We start from the raw sequence: 24,300 nt of genomic DNA, 5'->3' as shown, positions 1-24,300 counted from the left end.
CTAACAATTCAAATAATGTTTAAGCCAAGAATGTATCTATTTTGGGTACTAACCCAAACAAATAAAGTAAATTTTATTTATTTTCTTTTAAAGTTTATCAGGAAACTTAGGACAGAAAAGGTAACTTAACACTCTTCATGAATTTTAACTCCAGGAGCACCTAAATATATAAGACAAATATTAAGAGACCTAAAGGAAGAAACAGACAGCAATGTAATGACAGGAGACTTTAATACCCCACTTACATCAATAGATAGATCATCCAGATCAAAAAAACAGTAGGGAAACACAGGCCCTAAATGACATATTAGACAAGATGGAACAAATATATACAGAACATTCCATCCAAAAGCAACAAAATACACATTCTTCAAGTGCTCATGGAACATTCTCCAGGATAGATCATATGTCAGACCACAAAACAAGTCTTAATAACGTGGCCTGGGTTCAATCCCTGGTTGGGGAACTAACCAACTGCAAAAACAAAAAACACACGCAGAAACCAAAAACGAAAAGATGTTTCAACTGGTAACACAGAAATACAAAGGATAATAAGAGACTATTATGAACAATTATATGCCAACAAATTGGGCAACCTAGAAGAAATAGATAAATTCCTAGAAACATAAAACTGTCTAAGACGAAATTATGAAAAAAAAGAAAATCTGAACAAACCAATCACAGACATATCTCGGAGATATTGCAAGCTCAGTTCCAGGCCACCGCAATAAAGTGAATACTGGAATAAAATGAGTCACACAAATTTTTTGGTTTCCCAATACATCTAAAAGTTATGTTGGGACTTCCCTGGTAGTCCAGTGGTTAAGACCCTGAGCTCCCAAGGCAGGGGGCCCATGTTCGATCCCTGGTCAGGGAACTAGATCCCACATGCTGCAACTAAGAGCTCGCATGCTGCAGCTAAAAAAGGTCCCACAAGCCGCAACTTAAAGATCCCACACGCAGAAACAAAGATCCCACGTGCCACAACTAAGACCCAGCGCAGCCAAATAAATAAATATTTTTTAAATAAATAAATTTATGTTTACACTACACTGTTGTCTACTAAGTGTGCAATAACATTATGTCTAAAAATAACAATGTAGGGCTTCCCTGGTGGCGCAGTGGTTGAGAGTCCACCTGCCAATGCAGGGGACAGGGGCTCGTGCCCCGGTCCGGGAAGATCCCACATGCCACGGAGCGGCTAGGCCCATGAGCCATGGCCGCTGAGCCTGCGCGTCCGGAGCCAGTGCTCCGCAACGGGAGAGGCCACAACAGTGAGAGGCCCACGTACCGCAAAAACAAAAACAAAAACAAAAACAATGTACATTCCTTAATTTGAAAATAATGCAGTTGGAACAATGGTGCCAATAAGACACAGGGTAGTCATAAACCTTCAATTTGTAAAAAAAAAAAAAAAAAAAAAGCAACATCTGCAAAATGCAATAAAGCAAAGCACAATAAAATGAGGTACACCTGTACTGGTATGGAGACTGAATTAGTAATCACAAACTTCACAACAAACAAAAACCCAGGACCAGACAGCTTCACTGGTGAATCCTACCAAAAATTCAAAGAATTAATACCAATCCTCCTCAAAGTCTTCCAAAAAATAGAAGAATAGGGAACACTTGCAAACTTATTTTACAAGGCCAGCATTACCCTGATACCAAACCAGAGAAGGACACCACATGGAAAAAGAAAAAGCTAGAGGCCAATATCCCTGATGAACACAGATACAAAAATCCTCAGCAAAACACTAGCAAATCAAGTGGGATTTATTCCAAGGATACAAAGATGGTTCAACAAATCAAACTTATCCAAAAACCAATGTGATGTCACATTAACAAAATGAGGAATAAAAATCATATAGGCAAGGGGAGCAACCAAGATGGCGGAGTAGAAGGATGTGCTCTCACTCCCTCTTGCGAGAACACCAGAATTACAACTACCTGCTGGACAATCATCTACAGGAGGACACTGGAACTCACCAAAAAAGATACCCCACATCCAAAGACAAAGGAGAAGCCACAATGAGATGGTAGGAGGGGCGCAATCACAGTAAAATCAAATCCTATAACTGGTGGGTGGGTGACTCACAGACTGGAGAACACTTATACCACAGAAGTCCACCCACTGGAGTGAAGGTTCTGAGCCCCACATCAGGCTTCCCAACCTGGGGTTCTGGCAACAGGAGGAGGAATTCCTGGAGAATCAGACTTTGAAGCCTAGTAGGAATTGACTGCAGGACTTCGACAGGACTGGGGGAAACAGATACTCCACTCTTGGAGGGCACACACAAAGTAGTGTGCACATCGGGACCCAGGGGAAGCAGCAGTGACCCCAGGGGAGACTGAACCAGACCTACCTGCTAGTGTTGGAGGGTCTCCTGCAGAGGTGGGGGGTGGCTGTGGCTCACTGTGGGGACAAGGACACTGGCAGCAGAAGTTCTAGGAAGTACTCCTTGGCAGGAGCCCTCTCAGAGTCTGTCATCAGTCCCACCAAAGAGCCCAGGTAGGCTCCAGTGTTGGGTTGCCTCAGGCCATACAACCAACAGGGAGGGAACCCAGCCCCACCCATCAACAGTCAAGTGGATTAAAGTTTTACTGAGCTCTGCGCACCAGAGGAACAGTCAGCTCTACCCACCACCAGTCCTCCCATCAAGCCTCTTAGATAGCCTCATCCACCAGAGGGCAGACAGCAGAAGAAAGAAGTACAATCCTGCAGTCTGTGGAACTAAAACCACATTCACAGAATGATAAACAAAATGAAAAGGCAGAAGGCTATATACCAGATGAAGGAACAAGATAAAACCCCAGAAAAAGAACTAAAAGAAGTGGAGATAGGCAACCTTCCAGAAAAAGAATTCAGAATAATGATAGTGAAGATGATCCAGGACCTCGGAAAAACAATGGAGGCAAAAATTTGAGAAGATGCAAGAAATGTTTAACAAAGACCTGGAAGAATTAAAGAACAAACAAACAAAGATGAACAATACAATAACTGAAATGAAAACTACACTAAAAGGAATCAATAGCAGAATAACTGAGGCAGAAGAACGGATAAGTGACCTGCAAGACAAAATGGTGGAATTCACTGCTGCGGAATACACTAAAGAAACAAGAATGAAAATAAATGAAGACACCCTAAGAGACCTCTGGGACAACATTAAATGCAACAACATTTGCATTATAGGGGTCCCAGAAGGAGAAGAGAGAGAGAAAGGACCCGAGAAAATATATGAAGGATTATAGTCGAAAACTTCCCTAACACGGGAAAGGAAATAGCCACCCAAGTGCAGGAAGTGCAGCGAATCCCGTACAGGATAAAGCCAAGGAGAAACACGCCGAGACACACAGTAATAAAACTGGCAAAAATGAAAGGCAAAGAAAAATTATTGAAAGCAGCAAGGGAAAAATGACAAATAACATGCAAGGGAACTGCCATAAGGTTAACAGCTGATTTCTCAGCAGAAACTCTACAAGCCAGAAGGGAGTGGCATGGTAAACTTAAAGTGATGAAAGGAAAGAACCTACAACCAAGATTACTCTACCCAGCAAGAATCTCATTCAGATATGATGGAGAAATCAAAAGCTTTACAGACAAGCAAAAGCTAAGAGGATTCAGCACCACCAAACCAGCTCTACAACAAATGCTAAAGGAACTTCTCTAAGTGGGAAACACAAGAGAAGAAAAGGACCTACAAAAACAAACCCAAAGCAATTAAGAAAATGGTCATAGGAACACACATATCAATAATTACCTTAAACGTGAATGGATTAAATGCTCCAACCAAAAGACACAGGCTTGCTGAATGGATATAAAAACAAGACCCATATATATGCTGTCTACAAGAGATCCACTTCAGACCTAGGGACACATACAGACCGAAAGTGAAGGGATGGAGAAAGACATTCCATGCAAATGGAAATCAAAAGAAAGCTGGAGTAGCAACACTCATATCAGATAAAATAGACTTTAAAATAAAGAATGTTACCAGAGACAAGGAAGGACACTACATAATGATCAACGGATCAATCCAAGAAGAAGATATGACAATTATAAACATATATGCACCCAAAATAGGAGCACCTCAATACATAAGGCAACTGCTAACAGCTATAAAAGAGGAAATCAACAGTAACACAGTAATAGTGGGGGACTTTAACACCTCATTTACACCAATGGACAGATCATCCAAAATAAAAATAAAGAAAGAAACAGAAGCTTTAATGACACAATAGACCAGATAGACCTAATTGATATTTATAGGACATTCCAACCAAAAACAGCAGATTACACTTTCTTCTCAAGTGCGCACAGAACATTCTCCAGGATAGATCACATCTTGGGTCACAAATCAAGCCTCAGTAAATTTAAGAAAATTGAAATCATATCAAGCATCTTTTCCGACCACAACACTATGAGATTAGAAATGAATTACAAGGAAAAAAAAAGTAAAAAACACAAACACATGGAGGCTAAACAATACATTATTAAATAACCAAGAGATCACTGAAGAAATCAAAGAGGAAATTAAAAAAATACCTAGATACAAATGACAATGAAAACATGACGATCCAAAACCTACTGGAGGCAGCAAAAGCAATTCTAAGAGGGAAGTTTATAGCTATACAAGTCTACATAAAGAAACAAGAAAAATCTCAAGTAAACAATCTAACCTTACACCTAAAGGAACTAGAGAAAGAAGAACAAACAAAACCCAAAGTTAGCAGAAGGAAAGAAATCATAAAGAGCAGAAATAAATGAAATAGAAAGAAAACAATAGCAAAGACCAATAAAACTAAAAGCTGCTTCTTTGAAAGACAAACAAAACTGATAAACCATTAGCCAGACTCATCAAGAAAAAGAGGGAGAGGACTCAAATCAATAAAATTAGAAATGAAAAAGGAGAAGTTACAACAGACATCGCAGAAATACAAAGCATCCTAAGAGACTACTACAAGCAACTGTATGCCATAAAATGGACCACCTAGAAGAAATGGACAAATTCTTAGAAAGGTATAACCTTCCAAGACTGAACCAGGAAGAAACACAAAATATGAACAGACCAATCACAAGTAATGAAACTGAAACTGTGATTAAAAATCTTCCAACAGTGCTTCCCTGGTGGCACAGTGGTTAAGAATCCCCCTGCCAATGCAGGGGACACGGGTTGGAGCCCTGGCCCGGAAGATCCCACATGCCACGGAGCAACTAAGCCAGTGCGCCACAACTACTGAGTCTGCGCTCTAGAGCCCGCGAGCGACAACTACTGAGCCCACATGCCACAATTACTGAAGCCCACGTGCCTAGAGCCCATGTTCTGCACTGAGAGAAGCCACTGCAATGAGAAGCCTGTGCACCGTAACCAAGAGTAGCCCCCGCTTGCCACAGCTAGAGAAAGCTGTGCGGAGCAAAGAAGACCCAACACAGACAAAAATAAAATCAATTAAAAAAAAAATCTTCCAACAAACAAAAGTCCAGGACCACATAGCTTCACAGGTGAATTCTACCAAACATTTACAAAAGCGCTAACACCCACCCTTCTCAAACTCTTCCAAAAAATTGCAGAGGAAGGAACACTCCCAAACTCATTCTATGAGGTTACCATCACCCTGATACCAAAACCAGACAAAGACACTACAAAAAAAAAGAAAATTACAGACCAGTATCACTGATGAATATGGATGCAAAAATCCTCAACAAAATACTAGCAAACAGAATCCAACAACACATTAAAAGGGTCATACACCACGATCAAGTGGGATTTATCCCAGGTATGCAAGAATTCTTCAATATATGCAAATCAATCAATGTGATACAACATATTAACAAACTGAAGAAAAACCATATGATCATCTCAATAGATGCAGAAAAAGCTTTTGACAAAATTCAACACCCATTTATGATAAAAACTCTCCAGAAAGTGGGCATAGAGGGAAACTACCTCAACATAATAAAGGCCATGTACGACAAACCCACAGCAAACATCATTCTCAATGGTGAAAAAATGAAAGCATTTCCTCTAAGATCAGGAACGAGACAAGGATGTCCACTCTCACCACTATTATTCAACATAGTTTTGGAAATCCTAGCCATGGCAACCAGAGAAGAAAAAGAAACAAAAGGAATAAAAAGTGGAAAAGAATAAACTGTGACTGTTTGCAGATGACATGATACTATACATAGAGAATCCTCAAGATGCCACCAGAAAACTACTAGAGCTAATCCATGAATTTGGTAAAGTTGCAGGATACAAAATTAATGCACAAAAATCTCTTGCATTCCTATACACTAATGATGAAAAATCTGAAAGAGAAACTAAGGAAACACTCCCATTTACCACTGCAACAAAAAGAATAAAATACCTAGAAATAAACCTACCTAGGGAGACAAAAGACCTGTATGCAGAAAACTATAAGACACTGATGAAAGAAATTAAAGATGATACCAGATGAAGAAATATACCATGTTCCTGGATCGGAAGAATCAATATTGTGAAATATTGTGAATACTGTGAAAATGACTATACTACCCAAAGCAATCTACAGATTCAATGCAATCCCTATCAAATTACCAATGGCATTTTTTACAGAACTAGAACAAAAAAATCTTCAAATTTGTATGGAGACACAAAAGACCCCGAATAGTCAAAGCAATCTTGAGGGGAAAAAAACAGAGCTGGAGGAATCAGACTCCCTGTCTTCAGACTATACTACAAAGCTACAGTAATCAAGACAATATGGTACTGGCACAAAAACAGAAATATAGATCAATGGAACAAGATAGAAAGCCCAGAAATAAACCCACGCACCTATGGTCAACTAATCAGTGACAAAGGAGGCAAAGATATACAATGGAGAAAAGACAGTCTTTTCAATAAGTGGTGCTGGGAACACTGGACAGCTACATGTAAAAGAATGAAATTAGAACACTCCCTGACACCATACACAAAAAGAAACTCAAAATGGTTTAGAGACCTAAATCTAAGACTGGACACTATAAAACTCTTAGAGGAAAACATAGGAAGAACACTCTCTGACATAGGTCACAGCAAGATTTTTTTTGATCCACCTCCTAGAGTAATGGAAATAAAAACAAAAATAAACAAATGGGACCTAATAAAACTTCAAAGCTTTTGCACAACAAAGGAAACCATAAACAAGACAAAAAAGCAACCCTCAGAATGGGAGAAAATATTTGCAAACGAATCAACAAAGGATTAATCTCCAAAATATATAAACAACTCATGCAGCTCAATATTAAAGAAACAAACAACCCAATCCAAAAATGGGCAGAAGACCTAAATAGACATTTCTCCAAAGAAGACACAGAGATGGCCAAGAAGCACATGAAAAACTGCTCAACATCACTAATTATTAGAGAAATGCAAATCAAAACTACAATGAATGGGCATCATCAGAAAATCTACAAACAACAAATGCTGGAGAGGGTGTGGAGAGAAGGGAACCCTCTTGCACTGTTGGTGGCAATGTAAACTGATACAGCCACTACGGAGAACAGTATGGAGGTTCCTTAAAGAACTAAAAATAGAATTACTATATGATCCAGCAATCCAACTACTGGGCATATACCCAGAGAAAACCATAATTCAAAAAGACACATGCACCCCAATGTTCATTGCAGCACTATTTACAATAGCCAGGTCGTGGGAGCAACCTAAGTGCCCACTGACAGACAAATGGATAAAGAAGTTGTGGTACATAGATACAATGGAATATTACTCAGCCATAAAAAGGAACGAAATTGAGTCATCTGTTGAGACGTGGATGGATCTAGAGACTGTCATACAGTGTGAAGTTAAGTCAGAAAGAGAAAAACAAATATCAAAAACAAGTATACTAATGCATGTATGTGGAACCCAGAAAAATGGTACAGATGAACCGGTTTGCAAGGCAGAAGTTGAGACACAGATGTAGAGAATGTATGGACACCAAGGGGGGAAAGCCACAGTGGGGTGGGGATGGTGGTGTGCTGAATTGGGCGATTGGGACTGACATGTATACACTGATGTGTATAAAATTGATGACTAATAAGAACCTACAGTATAAAAAACAAACAAACAAAAAACACAACTAATACAAAACTTTCTTTGGGTTATTTGTATCGAAATATGTTAATATAAATGTTCAGACCTTACATAAAATTTCTAAAAATCTTATATGTTCTGGTATAATATTATAAGTCATAATTCTAGTTATTACTTTAAAATGTATATCTCAGAAATAACTAAATTTCCTTGTCAATTACATTATTAGGAACTTTCAATTAACCGTGGTCATTTTTCAGTCTTCTGTCATTTACAGACAGTTCTGGGTGTACTCTGATGCTTTTGCAAAAATGTTCCTATAAAAGGGTTTCATCTTCAAGGAATTCATGGAAAAGACTCTGACAAGTACAGGTTACAGGTAACTGACTATACTGTTGAACTGAATGAATAATCATTTTCAGAACTCTAATGGAAAACTGATGAATTCATAAAAGTGTTAACAAAGATCAAGATAAAAAAATTAATTACATGGGACTGAGTGAACTGATGAGGATGATTATAATTTTTGTGACTTTCTGTTTGAATGAAAAAAAAATCCCACAAGGACTCAGAGGCAAAAAATATATACATCAATTTTCACTGCAAAGTAAAGGAGCTGTTACAGTGGAGGATTACTGGACTGAATGTCAATATTATGACAGAGTATGAGTGTGTTTCGTGTTTGGTAATTGCAATCACTGTTGCTTTTGTTATGGTCATCCATTTACAATGCTTGGTGTCAGTTTATTTATCTCTTGTAAAAATAAAATACAGTGTGTGTGTGTGTGTGTGTGTGTGTGTGTGTGTGTGTGTGTGAAGAAAACATTTAATGATCTTAATCTAGGAAACAGATTGATTCATTTCTCACCATGGGAATCCTAAGATATGAGCAATTATCTTTAATAGTTAAGGTGGGGAAATTACTTCTGTAATGTTTGGCACTTCTGTAAAACATGCATGCACACACACTCACACTCATTCACTCACACACTTTTGCAACATGATTTCTCCATTCCAGTGAATAACGAAGTGTAAACTTTTCTGAACTTTATTTATTTTGTTACTCAAAGGGTGATTCAGTTGTGTCAGAACATTTGTAGATCATACCAATATTTTATATTTTTCAACCAACTGATTACTAATCAGAAGGTAAAGAAAATGGATTTACTTTAAACTCATAAGACAGCAAGAAGTTCTAAAAGAATCATGCATAATTTTGGAAAGTTGATTCTCCTCCATCAACAAGAAACAGGAAATAACCAAACCAATATCTGTAGACACAGAAAATATACATATCAGAACCAAGGTACCAAGTTTGAAACATAGCTTATTCATGAATTGCTTAGCTTAGGTTCATTTCTTGAAAGAGTTAATTCAACAACCAAGTGGTTAAAAATCACCAGGTACTTGAACATTGAGGAAATTTGGCTCAGTAAATAATAAATAATGTAAATTTTAAAAAAATCATATGAGCATTTCAACAGGAGAAAAAGCATTTGACAAAATTCAACAACCACTCATGATGAAAACTCTCAACAAAATGGGTATAGAGGGAACACAACTCAACATTATAAAAGCCATATGTGACAGGCCCACGGCTAACATAATACTCAACAGTGAAAAGCTCAAAGCTTTTGCTCTAAGATCTGGAACAAGACAAGGATGCCCACTCTTGCTGCTTGTAGTCAGCATAGTATTGCAAGTGCTTCCTAGCCACAGCAATTAGGTGAGAAGAAATAAAAGGCATCCAAATAAAGAAGAAAGAAGTAAAACTGTTCACTATTTGCAGATAACAAGATATTATATACAGAAAGCCCTAAAGACTCCACCAAAAACCTGTTAGAATAAATGAATCTAGTATAAAGTTGCAAGATACAAAATCAATATACAGCAATCTGTTGCATTTCTATACCCTAATAAATTTTCAGAGAGAAGTTAAGAAAACAATCCCGTTTATAACTGCATCAAAAGGAATATTTAGGAGTAAATTTAACCAAAGAGGTTAAAGACCTGTACACAAACACTATTAAGTCACTGATGAAATGGATTCGAAGAAGTAATAGTTAAAATGTCCATACTAACTAAAGCAATAATACAGATTGAATGCAATCTCTATCAAAATTCCAATGGCACTTTTCACAGAAATGAACAATCCTAAGAGTTGCATAGAAACACAAGGCTCCCAAATAGCCAAAGCAATCTTCAGAAAGAACAAAGCTAGAGGCATCACACTCTTTCTTTTCAAACTATCTTACAAAGCTATAGTAATCAAAACAGTATGATAGCATTAAAAGCACAAAGATCAATGGAACAGAACATAGAGCCCAGAAATAAACCCATGCATAAATGTTTAATTAACAAATGCCAAACAAGCCAAGAATATACAACCAGCAAAGGACAGTCTCTTCAATAAATGATGTTGGGAAAACTGGATAGTCACATGCAAAAGAATGAAATTGGACTACTATCTTACACAACACACAAAAGTTAACTCAAAATGAATTAAAGAACATAAGACAGGGGCTTCCCTGGTGGCGCAGTGGTTGAGAGTCTGCCTGCCAATGCAGGGGACATGGGTTTGTGCCCCAGTCTGGGAATATCCCACATGCCGCAGAGCGGCTGGGCCCGTGAGCCATGGCCACTGAGCCTGCAAGTCCAGAGCTTGTGCTCCGCAATGGGAGAGGCCACAGCAGTGAGAGGCCCGCGTACCGCAAAAAAAAAAAAAAAAAAGAACATAAGACCTGAAACCATAAAACACCTCAAAGAAAATATAGGCAGAAAGCTCTCTGATATAAGTCTTGGTGATAATTTTTTAATTGACACCAAAAGCAAAAGCAACAAAAGCAAAAACAAACAAGTGGCATTACATCAAACTGTAACGCTTATGCCAAGAAGAGGAAATCATCAACAAAATGAAAAGGCAACCTACCATATAGGAGAAAATATTTGCAAATCATATACCTGATAAGGGGTTAGTATCCAAAACAACAAAGAACTCACACAATAGCAAAAAAAGCAAAAAACCTGATTAAACAACAGGCAGAGGATCTGAATAGATGTTTTTTGTGTTTTCATTTTCTTCAGAAATATACCCAGGAGTGGAACTGCAGAATAGTACAGTAGTTTTTTTTTTTTTTTGGCCGCACCGTGTGGCATGCAGAACTTCCCGGACCAGGGATCGAACCTGCGCCCCCTGCAGTGGAAGCAGAGCCTTAACCCCTGGACCACCAGGGAAGTCCTGATATTTCTCTTTTTAATTTTTCAAGGGCCCTCTATACTGTTTTCCACAGTGCTTGCACCAATGTACATTCCCACCAATGGCGCACATGGGTTCCCTTTTCTCCACATCCTCGCCAACACCTGTTACTTGTTATTTCCTATCTTTTTGATAACAGCCATTCTAACAGCTGAGAGATGATACCTCATTGTGGTTTTGATTTATTTGCATTTCCCTGATTAGTGATGTTGAGCATCTTTTCAAGTACCTGTTGGCCATTTGTATGTCTTCTCCGGAAAAATGTCTATTCAGATCCTCTGCCTGCTGTTTAATCAGATTTTTTGCTTTTTTTTTTTTTCTATTTAGTTGTGTGAGTTCTTTCTGTTGTTTTGGATACTAGTCCCTTATCAGGTACATGCTTTGCAAATATTTTCTCCCATTTGGTAGGTTGCCTTTTCATTTTGTTGATGATTTCCTCTGTTGGGCATAAGCTTTTTAGTTTGATGTAGCCCCGAAGGATTATACTGTCTCAATATCCTTTGTTGCTTCAGTTCTTATTTTCTTTGTTTTTCTATCAGCAATTGTGGTAGCAGCTTCTGATATGGGTCCCAATGACCCCTGCCTCCTGGTATTCACAACGTTATGTATCTCCCCTCCTCAAATGTGGGTTGGAACTACTGACTTGCATCTAAGAAACAGAATACAGCCAAGGTGATGGGGTGTCACTTCCATGATGAGGTTACAAAAGATTGTCACTTCCACCTTGGTACATTCTCTCTCCCTTGCTTACTTTAATGAAGCCAACAGTCATGCTGTCAGCTGCCCCAAGGAAAGACTCACACGGAAGGGAATGAGGTGGCCTGCCAACAGCCAGCAAGGAACTGAAATGCTCAATCCAAAACTGCTCAAGGAACGAAACCTTGCCATCACCCCTGTAAGTGAGCTTGGAAGCAGCTCCTGCCCCAGTAGAGCCTTCAAATGGAACTGCACCCCCAGCTGACCCTCAACTTGACTGTAGCCTTGTGAAAGACCCTGAAGCAAAGAACCCAGCTAAGTCATGTCTTTATTCCTAACACACAGAAACTGTGAGAAAACAAACGTGTGCTGTTTTAAGCTGCTAAATTTTGGAATTTACCTCAATAGGTAACTAATATTTTAATAGTATGCCATCTGTCTTTTATTGTAAGTTGCCTCAAACTTTACTTGGAAATAGATGTTTAAATACGGAAAGCAGTAAGTAACTGGCCAATCCTTACAGAGCTGTGATAACCTATCACTGAATATTGGCAGTATTAGCTTTTGTGATACCACAATCTCATATTAAAGCACTTTCTGGCATTTAGGGTTTACAATAAACTGCCTTAATTGTGTTTTGAGAATTCTTTGGAAATTCTCATGGAAATTTGTACCTCTGATACAGGTAGGATGGCACTGGTTTACCCTCCAACTGTAAACAACTACAAAGCTGGGCGAAATATATAAAAACAACAGTTTACAGACACAGAACAAAAAGTAACAGAAGGCTAGGTTTTAAGAAAAGAGAAATGCACAAGGTGAAACCTGCATTCACCCTGGCTTTCTTTCTGAGTGCATTTTCAAAATTGGAGTGCAAGAAAATAAAGCCCAAGCAGAAGGCAGTATCTCACTGGGCAAAGGAGATGAAGATTGGAACAAAAAAGGCTAGATTTTAAGGAGTCCAGGGTTGGAGGGAAGTGCAGTGAAGACACTCTAAAAATATGCATCAAGAATCCTCTCAGGGGCTTCCCTGGTGGCGCAGTGGTTGGGAGTCCGCCTGCCGATGCAGGGGATGTGGGTTCGTGCCGCCTGTGCTCCGCAATGGGAGAGGCCACAACGGTGAGAGGCCCGCGTACCTCAAAAAAAAAAAAAAAAAAATCCTCTCAGGTCCTCACCTAACATATAAGCTGCACATTAACAGGGCGCAATTCCAGGAAGCCTAGCAGAACCTCTTAGCAGAGAATTCAGAAGCCACACAGTGTTGGGGAGACAGGTTGCAGTTTGGGCCTAGACAGAGTATAACTTTGGTGAATACCTGGGGCTTTGAGTTGAGACCTCAAAGTCTAGCCCTAGGACTAAGGACTACATTCTAGGCATTATGGGTAAAGCTGAAATAGACCCACCCTGATAAAATCAAGCCTAGACTGGATCAAGGTGATCTGCTGGTATTTTAATTGCCAGCCAAAACTTAACATTTTTGGAGGAAGATAACAGATTCAGAATCTCTACAACACATCATCCACAATGTGTAATACACAATAAAGTTACTAGGCATGTCAAGCAGGAAAATGTCACTGATAACAAAGGGAAAAAGACAACAGAAACAGACCCAGAGATTATCCATGTATTGGAATAGCAAGGAACTCAAAATAACTATGCTTAAGATGGTAAAGAGAGAAAGAGAACACAATAGATGAAAAGAAAATTAGAGAATGGGATAAAAGTTCTGTAAGAATAGGGACTTTGTCCTACTCACTGTCAAATCCTTGATGTACAGAACAGTACCTGATAGACAGTAACTGCTCACAATGTTGGGTGGATCAATGAACAGTTAGTTGGATAGAAGGATGGGAGAGGTTATGCTGAGGGTTGGTAACAAAACCAAAGATTCTTAAATGCCAAGAGAACATTACTGTATTTCACAGTAAATATCAGAATAAATCTCTGCATCAAAATCTAAGATAAACAACTATACATATGTATATACATCTATACAGAGCCACAGAAAACAGTTACTGGTACATTTACTTCATTCACTATTTCATCCATCCAATCTTGAGGACATTTTAACCAGCAGTTTCCTACTCCCTGAGTAAAAATGAAAGCACAATACTACAAAATGTTCTAAAACCTTTATAAAAAGTACAAAAGCTTCAGATTTAGTAATGTCTTACTCCATGTGCCCTGTACAAATTCCTCCCTTGCTGAATCCTCACCAGAAACAGCCAACACTTTCCACATGCCCCACCCCTCTCTGTGAAATGCTCTTCTTCCTAGGCAATCAATAAGATTCCCATGGAAGTTGCCATATTTTTATATTACCTCGTCCCCTAGACACCTAAAGATCCATTCCAACAGATTTTCAAACTCAGGACCAGAGGTTACGTCAAGAAAGCTTTAAGTGGATATAACTAATGTGATACTCAGGAGTTAGCCAGGTGGAAAATGTAGATCTGGAGAGAGAGGGAGTAAAGTAATAAAGCTTGAAGAGGCAGAGTGGGAAAGTCTGATTATCTTTGAGTCCCAGGTCCCACAAGTTCTTAGACCCACCTACATTGTAGTCCTGCCCTTCCTGAACCTTTCTTTTGATTCCAATAAATTATCCCTTTTGATTTAAGCTAATTTGAAGTGGGTTTCTATCACCTGCAACCAACGAAATCCTAAGTACAGCTAGATTACCAAGTGACTTCCCTCACCAAGAACTACATGCTCAACTGCCTCAAAACTACAGGTTTAATATTGTCTTCTTTCCCAAAGGAAAAGAGTATTAAGTTCTTCTACTTTCTATTTATTTATTTCTGTGTCCTTGGGGAAAACTGTATGTAAAGATGAAAAGAAAAGGAACACCACACCAAACACAATAAGGTGGCAGAGGAAAATCTAATGTACTTTTGAACCTTGCGGTGGTGCTTCAATGGAGAGCAAAGGAGAAAAGTCACTCATTCCCCATTTCCGAGTCAACTGTGAGTCTCCTAAAGGCAAGTAGTATCTCCTAACTGTAAGTACTGAATCATCTGTCTAAGTAACGTAATGCAACTGTATTTAGGATAACTGCTCAAGTGTTAGAGAGATCCAGGAAAACCTTTTTGATTTTAAGTCAATTTCTGTAAGATTCCACTTTAGCTTTTTTTTTTTTTTTTTACAACTGCCACCATCTGCTGTCAAGATAAATTACAAGATGCAACCCAGTAATGAGTCCTGAAATCAATCTATGGGTCACAACCAGCATTTAAAATGCTCTAATAGTAAATATTAGAGTGCATCATATATAGCACTATACACAAACACACACACACACACACAAACACGGCATATGATGCTTCAGGTTTTTACTTTTTTGTCTTGTTTTCGGTGAGATTTATGAGGGTCCCTGCATTTTGCACAATTCCAGGAGGCACATCCATAGTGTAGCAAGCTCTGCAGTAATATACACTTAGGTATGTGTGTACTAGTTATTATATAAAAATTTCTCACTGTGGATCACAGTCAAAACAAATGGGCAAACACTGATCTAACGGAAAGATTAGATATTTGATTTAGAATCTTGCTTTCAAATCCAACTATCACCACTCATTCTGCAGTTCAAAGTTTTCATCTGTAAAATGGGGGAATAGCTCATACAGCTACAAAGAAAACAAAACAAATAATATATGTCAGTGCCTGATGCCAACTCCAGCACTCTGTAATTACTGGATATGTCTTAGTAGCCTAGCCTAGCCTGTGACAAGATGAAATTTTCCTTGACATTTTTCAGGGCAACAAGATTTTATTTTTATTGCCAATATAACTAACATGGAATAGTTACAAAGACCACCAATACGTACACGGCCATTCTTTGGACTCTATCTGCTTCCTTTCCTTAGATGAGAAGAGTTGAGCACTCTGAATAGCAGCTCAGTTTCTCAACAAACATGTACATTCTCAGCACTCTTAAAAGGGCCAAACACACAGAATATAATTGTGGTCACACAGTCACACGGACCCTGTCCTCAGAGTTTGCAGAGAAGGTAAGCAAAGCATGAGCAACACAGTCATGTGTAAATTAAAGTCTGACATCACTTCCCAAATAGGCTGCAAACAAAACAAAGAACTAGAAATTATCTCACACAAGTTTTGACATTTGCTACTAGCACTTGCATTGCCAAAATTAAATGTATGGAAAGAAAGCCCTAAATATACACTAAGTAATTTTATATGTTAGAATATTTCCATATTAAAAATTGACAAAAAGAAAAAAAACTGATGTAACAAAACTTACCCAGAGTCCAAAGACTAGCTATTCCCCCCCACCACCAATGTAAATACGATTTATCCTATTTTTCTTTTGACCAACTTCAAAAACCAGAATATCTGTACTATATATTAAAATGACTATTTCAAACTGGTCTCTTCCATATCTTAAAAATCACTGTGATGGGCTTCCCTGGTGGCGCAGTGGTTGAGAGTCCACCTGCCGATGCAGGGGAAACGGGTTCGTGCCCCGGTCTGGGAAGATCCCACACGCCGCGGAGTGGCTGGGCCCGTGAGCCATGGCCGCTGGGCCTGTGCGTCCGGAGCCTGTGCTCCGCAACGGGAGAGGCCACAACAGTGAGAGGCCCACATACCGCAAAAAAAAAAAAAATCACTGTGAGGCAATAAGCCTACAAGCCCTTACTGCAAACCTAACTTAGAGCACAGGTACTAAATACTGACACAGCATGTATATTTCAATATAGATAAGGGCCACACTGAAATGAAATTTATAAGTACATTAATACAGAAGCATTGCTAGAAAGAAGTCATGATATTAAAATAAGGTGTGGGGCTTCCCTGGTGGTGCAGCGGTTAAGAATCCGTCTGCCAATGCAGGGGACACGGGTTCGAGCCCTGGTCCGGGAAGATCCCACATGCCATGGAGCAACTAAGCCCATGCGCCACAACTACTGAGCCTGCGCTCTAGAGCCCACGAGCCCAACTACTGAAGCCCGTGCTCTGCAACAAGAGAAGCCACCGCAAGGAGAAGCCCGCGCACCACAACGAAGAGTAGCCCAGCCCCCACTTGCCGCAACTAGAGAAAGCCTGCACGCAGCAACAAAGACCCAACGCAGCCAAAAATAAATACATAAAATAAATTTTAAATAAATAAATAAATAAATAAATAAATAAAATAAGGTGTCGTCCATAATGTATTTGAGTCACTGATCTAATTACTAAATTTGTCTAGGCTTATTTATCTGTAAAACTGGGAAGCAATTCTTACTAAATTCCAAGGATGCTCTGAGGACACATGATTATAAATCTAGGTACTATAATAAGTCCTTATGCAATCAATTTGGACTACAGTATGATGTCATTAGAAAAAGGTAGTATATGCTAATGGAATGTTCAAAAGCACTCAAAACCATAGCATTGAGAAGTATTTCTCATGCTGAGTCAACTGTACCCTGGATTGCACATCTGCTGACATAAAAGAATGTGATAGTCTTCAAAAAATTCAGCCTTCTAACGAAAACACTAGTCTGAAAAGATACATTCAGCCCAATGTTCACAGCAGCATTATTTACAATTGCCAAGATATAGAAGCAACCTACGTGTCCATTAACAGATGAGTGGATAAAGACGTGGTGTGTGTGTATGTACATATAGATACATGTGCACACACACACAGCCACACACACTGGAATACTACTCAGCCATAAAAAAGCATGAAATTTTGCCCTTTGCAACAACATGGATGGACCTGGAGGGTATAATACTAAGTGAAATAACTCAGAGAAAGACAAATACTGTATAACATCACTTATATGTGAAATCAAAAAACTAAAACCAGTGAATATAACAAAAAAACAGACTCACAGATATAGAGAACTAGTGGTTACCTGTGGGGAGAGGGAAGGGGGATGGGCAAGATAGGATAGGGGACTAAGGGGGTACAAACTATGTATGAAATAAATAAGCTACAACGATATATAGTACAACGGAGGAGGAAAAAACCCAGTCTTCTAAAACTGAGTGACAACAAATTCAGAAGCCTGTCACTGGTACTTAGCAGCACAGTTAAAACGATTCAAGTAAATGTTAATCTGTTCCACTGTTACCTTCCATCAAACAGCTATGCTAGAACTCAGATCTTTCAAATCTCAAATGGTTTAAGAATTCAAGATGCCAAATTTCTGATACATAAATTTTATGGCTGGATTATGGAACTATGCTAGACTCCTTAACAAGACTATTGAAAATTATCCTCTATAAAAAGATAATACCATTGCCACCATTTAACTAATTTTTCCTAAACTGGTCATTCTACTGCTCCACCTACAACTGTCACCCAGTTCCAGTCTTTTCATAAGCTACCACACACTAGTGGGGCAGTTGGCTGGGGTTATGCTGCAGCAAGCAGCCAAATAAAGTGAAGTTAACTGGAACTGAACCAATAGTCATTTTGCGAGGACACTTGAACTTTGAAGCACTTTGTAAAAGTGCTGGTTATTTCTAATAACATTCCTGTGAAGTTTCAGTATTGAGCCATCCATTATATTTCATTGCCAACTATATGTCACCTTAAAAACAAGAAGACTGCAAGACATTTCCCTGGCTTTAAAAAAAGAAAAAAATCACAAACCTAGTCCAATTCTTTTTAAGTGTAAACAATTGGGGCAGGGCATAACTTAATAAAACTGCACGGTACTCATAGCGGTTAACCTGGCACCAGTCATCTGGGAACAACAGCTTTAGGTCCTAGAATCTTAAACTTCTTAAGCTCACCAAGTCCAAACCTTATTTTACAAGTGAGATTTTTAAATTAAGAGTTTTGGTCTGATTATTATAATAGCTTAACTCTTACACTTCACTATGTACCAGGTACTGTTCTAGGCTCTTTACACCTATTTACTCTTTCAATCCTCACAACAAACCACAAAGAGTGAGGTCAACTAATTTGCCCAAGGTCACACAGCTATTAAGTGACAAAGTCAGAATTCAAATCCAAGCAGTTTAGGTCCCGAATCTATACTCTTAAACCACCAGGCTCTATTGCTTCTCTACAGAATGGTTTAAATCCAGCCCCACACAAGGGTTCTCAGAGTTCCAACGTGAGAAACTAATAATTTTCCACACATCCTTTTTTTCCAATCCCATCATCGCAGTTGAACTGCAAAAAGTTCCTCTTGTCTGTCTGCAACTTTAAGTAATCTAACTTTTGTATCCAAAACAGACGCCTTCTCTGGGAAACCAAAAGATGCCGCGGCCAGGTGGAACGGAACTCGTGTTTCTCATTGTTGTTTTAATCGCTACACCTGAGGTGCCTAAAATTAAGTGAGCAGCAACGCTGTTTCTGAGAAAGGCAAACATCTACCATATTTTCATGATGCCTAATGAGCTGAAACTGAGCTAAAAACAGGGACGGCCCCGTCTTTTTTTCCCAGCTGTCTCTAATTTATTTGAGAAGGGGAAGTCTCAGTTTATGCATCTGAATACAGGTGAGAAATGGGTGAAGGGAAAAGGGGGTCAGACACGTTATGCTCCATCTCTCCACAGTGAGGAGGCTCAGACTTCAGACCCTGTGTTGGAAGTTACAACCAGTATTACAGACCATTTCTGCCCTGACCGGCTTCAATACCTCTCCAGGCTGCAGAGAGGTGGTTACGTGGCGCTTGGAGGCATTTCCTCCGGCCTGGAGAGGTGGCAGCCCCCGCTGGTGGGAGCCCCTCGCCCAGAGCCCTGAGGCAGGTGGCGCCTGGAAGAGGCGGGAAATGGGAGGCGGGAGCTTCCCAGGGATCCCCGAGGGGCCGTCTGCGGTGGCTTGGCCGGAGCCGCTGTAGGGCCGCGCCTTGCCTGCGCCCCCAGCCTTCAGGACCACCTGCGCCAAACCCACCCCCCAGCCTCGAGGGTCAGCTGCACGCCCAGACCGGGCTTCTGAGGCAAAGGAGCCCGAGGGCGGACGCAACCCTCTGTGGGCCACTCACCAGGTTGAGCGGTCCTTCCATTACTTCCATAGACCCCGGGGTAAGCGGCGGCCTGAGGAAGGGGAGCGACGGAGCCCAGGCACATGGAGGGTACAGCTGGAGAGCGCGACGCAGTGGCGGCGACTGTGGCCCCACTCCGCGCCCCGGTAGCCAACGGCGGGCGCAGAGGGAGCAACAACCGCACCACTTCCTCCTCCGGCGCGGCGCCGCGGGCCCGCCCCCCGCGCCGCGGCCACGCACGCGTCACGACGTCACACGCGACAGGTTCAAGGTGGGAGGGAGGACAGGGAGTGGGTGGGGCTCAGGGAAGGCGGGGCACGGACGTACACTTTCTCGCGGTCCATCTTTCCTCTCGCGAGAAGCATGTCTTCAGCTTCCGCATACGTCATGTGAGGAGGTACAGCCTTGTTGCTGGAATTTAAGTAGAAGTGGCTGATTTCTGCTATTGGTCTCTCTCATTTCCTTCCAGCGTAACTCTTCCCAGATTCACTCTGCTTTGCCACATCCTCCCTTGCTTTCAAGTCCCCACCTTTATTCTTCCACCTAATTTTTTTTTCCAGAAATGAGATTTGAGTAATGCTAAACCATGCACTGGACTAGACCCTACTGGAGGGAGACAAACAAATGATTCAGGGCTGCGCCCTCAAGTTGCTAACAAACTAATGAAGAAAATAATATGGGTCACAAATAACCATATATAATCCTTGATTCATTTAACAATTATGTGCTAAACCACTATGGTGGGTTCTTTCTGTCAAGGAATTCACTGGTAAAAAATAATTGTGATTTATGCTGTAAAGGAAACAGCTGTAATAGAGGCACATGAATTGTGCAACTTGAAGGAAATAAATTCTTTCAAAAGCTTTGTGAGCTTGGGAATTCCCTGGCAGTGCAGTGGTTAGGACTCCACGCTTTCACTGCGGAGGGCCCAAGTTCCATCTCTGGTGGGGGAACTAAGATCCTGCAAGCCGTGGCCGGGGGAAAAAAAAAAAAAAGCCCTGTGAGCTTGGAAGAGGACCTGAAGCTTTAGATGAGGACCCCCAAGCTTTAGGTGAGACCCCAGCCTTGGCCTACACCTTGATTGCAGCCTTGTGAGATCCTGAGCAGAGGACCCATCAAAGCCATTCCCAAATTCCTAACCCATGGAAATTGTGAGGTAATAAATGTGTGTTGCTTTAAGCCACTAAGTTTGTGACAATTTATTGTATGGCAAAGAAAACTATTAAGACCCCTTCAAGGGGATGAAATCCAGAGGCAGAGCTTTCTTGATCAACTATAACCATGAGCAGTGAATCCATGTCACTGCAGTACTCCTACAGAGGCTGGCTGTGAAGTGGGCAGGTTTAATATCTCTAAGGGGAACTTCAGTGACAGCTGGACAAGGAAGGAGACTATGTGTTTGAGAGCAACTTCATCCAGATCAGCAAAAGGCAAGACCTGATAGATGTACACAACCATGTCCAAATGGTGACATGGCCATTGCATCTGCCATCCGTATTCTCTGCCACTTGCTGTCATGCTGTTGGCCTGACCAGCCACAGGCTATGAAGACTGTGCTGTTCGTGGCCAGATCATCAAAGGAAAAGCTTTCAGGCCTACAAAGACTTCAGAGCTATCCAAGCTGCTTCTCTTGAAGTATGGGGAACAGCAGCTATGCCTGAAGCTTGCCAGTGGCCGTTTTTTTCTACCTGCAGGTTTGTATCTTTTCAGACACATGGAAGACTCCTTAGCCTATTAGGAAAAGCCCATTTATTTCCTGAGACTATCAATAAAGGGTTGTAGAGATCTACAGGCCATCCGAGCTGGGGACACAGGTGGACATGCCTATTACTGAAGCAGAGATGATAAAAGCTCAGTAGTACATCTCTGCTGCAACTCAGCAAGATGGAGCCAGTGGGTTTGGGGGAACATTTAAAAGCTGCAAAGCTTTCAGTGCTCTCTCTGGCTCACCTGGAAAGTGTATTTCATGTAAAAGAACCCAATCCTCAATGGGCCACTGAAACAGGAGGGAAGGGGGCAGGGCACAACCTTTAAAAGAATGACATAGCCCGAGGACACGATGTAAACTGATTAGAACCAAATAGGTCCAAGATGGCAGACTAGACCACTTCCAATAGACCCTGAACCTCAGTATATGCTCATTGTAAGACATGAGAAAGCTAAATGACACAGCCACAGGCGCCATGACAGTTCCAAGGCCAATCATAAGGTCAAAAAGTGGGTGGTGGCCCAATTCCTGGCAATCCCCACTCCTTCCCCAAAATAGCTGGAATACTCCTCCCACTCATTAGCCTATGAAATTACCCACCCCTATAAAAACTGACAACCCCATACCCTGGGGCCACTCTCATATTCTGAGATGGCCCACACTCTGTCTGTGGAGTGTGTTTCTCTCTAAATAAATCCACTTCTTACCTATCACTTTGTCTCCCTCTGAATTCTTTCTGTACTGAGATATAAAGAACCTGAGCTTCATTAAGTCCTGAGACCAGGTGTGATCTCAGTTAAAATATGGTGGGTTCAAGTCCCAATCTGGGTTTTGGCTGGGTTTGAGTCCCAGCGCATGGGTTCAAGTCTCAGTCTGAGTTGCACAGTTTCACCACCACTTAGGGACTTGCCACATTGGAGAGGTTAGTGTGCTTTTCCAGAGTATACCTCAAGGCCCTATTTCAGACATTCCTTAGATATTAGCTTCTCTAACTGAAACCAAGCAGGACCCTGTGGGGCTCCCAGGTACAAATCCTTTCCGTGTCCCCATTTCTCTCTCTTTTTTCTTTTTTTTGGCTGTGCCATGTGGCTCCCAGGTACAAATCCTTTCCGTGTCCCCCATTTCTTTTTCTTTTTTTTTTTTTTTGCCACACCATGTGGCATGCAGGATCTTACTTCCCCAACCAGGGATTGAACCCATGCCCCCTGCAGTGGAAGCACTGAGTCCTAACCACTGGACCTCCAGGGAATTCCCCCCCAACCCCAGTTTCTTGCTTGTAGGAAATAGGCATCATTCAGCCTCCTTGACCTTCCCTGAGTTCCAAAGGGCAGGTTCAAACAGTTGCTAATCAGGGAAGAGAGGGAATACAGAAACAAGGGAGGGGCCGTCAAGAAACAATAGTGCAGCCTTAGGGCAGGGTCCTGCTTCCTCCTCAAGGAATATATAATATCTTTGAGCTCTTCTGCAGAGCTAAGGCCCCCACCCAGGTGGAGAATGGCAACTTCAGGCTGAGAGCAAGATTCCCGGAACACCACCCTGTTACCTCACCACCAACCAATCAAAAGAAAGGCACACACCCTGCAGCCCTCACCCCAAATTTTGCCTATAAAAACTTTTCCCCAAAAACTACCAGGGAGTTCAGGGTTTTTGAGTACAAGCCACCCATTATCCTTTTTTTTAAAAAAATACATGTATTTATTTATTTTTGGCTGCATTGGGTCTTCGTTGCTGTGCACAGGCTTTCTCTAGTTGCAACAAGCAGGGGTTACTCTTTGTTGCAGTGCGAGGGCTTCTCATTGCGGTGGCTTCTCTTGTTGTGGAGCACGGGCTCTAGGCACACGGGCTTCAGGAGTTGTGGTGCATGGGCTCAGTAGCTGTGGCTTGCAGGCTCTAGAGCTCAGGCTCAGTAGTTGTGGTGCACAGGCTTAGTTGCTCCCAGACCAGGGTTCAAACCTGTGTCCCCTGCGTTGGCAGGCGGATTCTTAACCACAGCACCACCAGGGAAGTCCCCCACCCATTCTCCTTGCTTGGCCCTGCAATAAACCTTTATCTACTCCAAACTGCAATGCTTATTTGGCCTCACTGTGCCTCGGGCACACAAACTTTGTTTGGTAGCATAATCTTATATGCATCTACAGCATCAGACTCTCCAGTCTCTTCTTGAACACTTACTACCTCAAAGTGATCTGTTGTGATCCATGTTTTTTACATTAGAGAGTTCTTTCTTTGTTTGAACTGTAATCTGCCTTCCCACTGAGACAGGAAGGGGGCAAGGCACAACCTTTAAAAGAATGACAGCCATTGAGGACATGACATGAACTGGTTAGAAACAACTAGGTCCAAGATTATGGACAAGTGACTTCCAGTAGACCCATGAGCCTCATTATACATTCATTGTAAGACATTAGCTAAATGACACACCCACCAGCACCATGACAGTTCTAAGGCTAACCTTAAAGGTCCAAAAGTGGGGTGTGGCCCAACTCCTGGATATCCCCACCCCTTCCCCAAAATAGTTGGAATAATCTTCCCACTCATTAGCTTATGAAATTACCCATGCCTATAAAAACTGACAACCCGTACCCTGGGGCCTCTCATCTTCTGAGATGGCCCACACTCTGTCTATGGAGTGTGTATGTCCCTGAAT

The 24,300-nt window shown here is 41.1% G+C and overlaps 1 protein-coding gene across 2 annotated transcripts in view; it reads right to left on the bottom strand.

Annotated features, from left to right (window-relative positions):
• Nucleotides 1–20,157, bottom strand: part of NRBF2 (nuclear receptor binding factor 2) — a 32,841-nt gene extending 12,684 nt beyond the window's left edge. For both annotated transcript variants that reach the window (XM_081234731.1, XM_081234732.1), the window contains exon 1: nt 19,946–20,157. In XM_081234731.1, coding sequence (XP_081090857.1) covers nt 19,946–19,975 — 30 coding nt within the window. In that variant the 5' untranslated portion in view covers nt 19,976–20,157. The remainder of the gene's footprint in view (nt 1–19,945) is intronic.
• Between the last annotated feature and the right edge of the window lie 4,143 nt (nt 20,158–24,300).

Source organism: Mesoplodon bidens (assembly GCF_964165515.1).
Source record: "Mesoplodon bidens genome assembly, chromosome: 1".
NCBI lineage: Eukaryota > Metazoa > Chordata > Mammalia > Artiodactyla > Ziphiidae > Mesoplodon > Mesoplodon bidens.
This window is presented reverse-complemented; position numbering and strand designations above follow the sequence as displayed.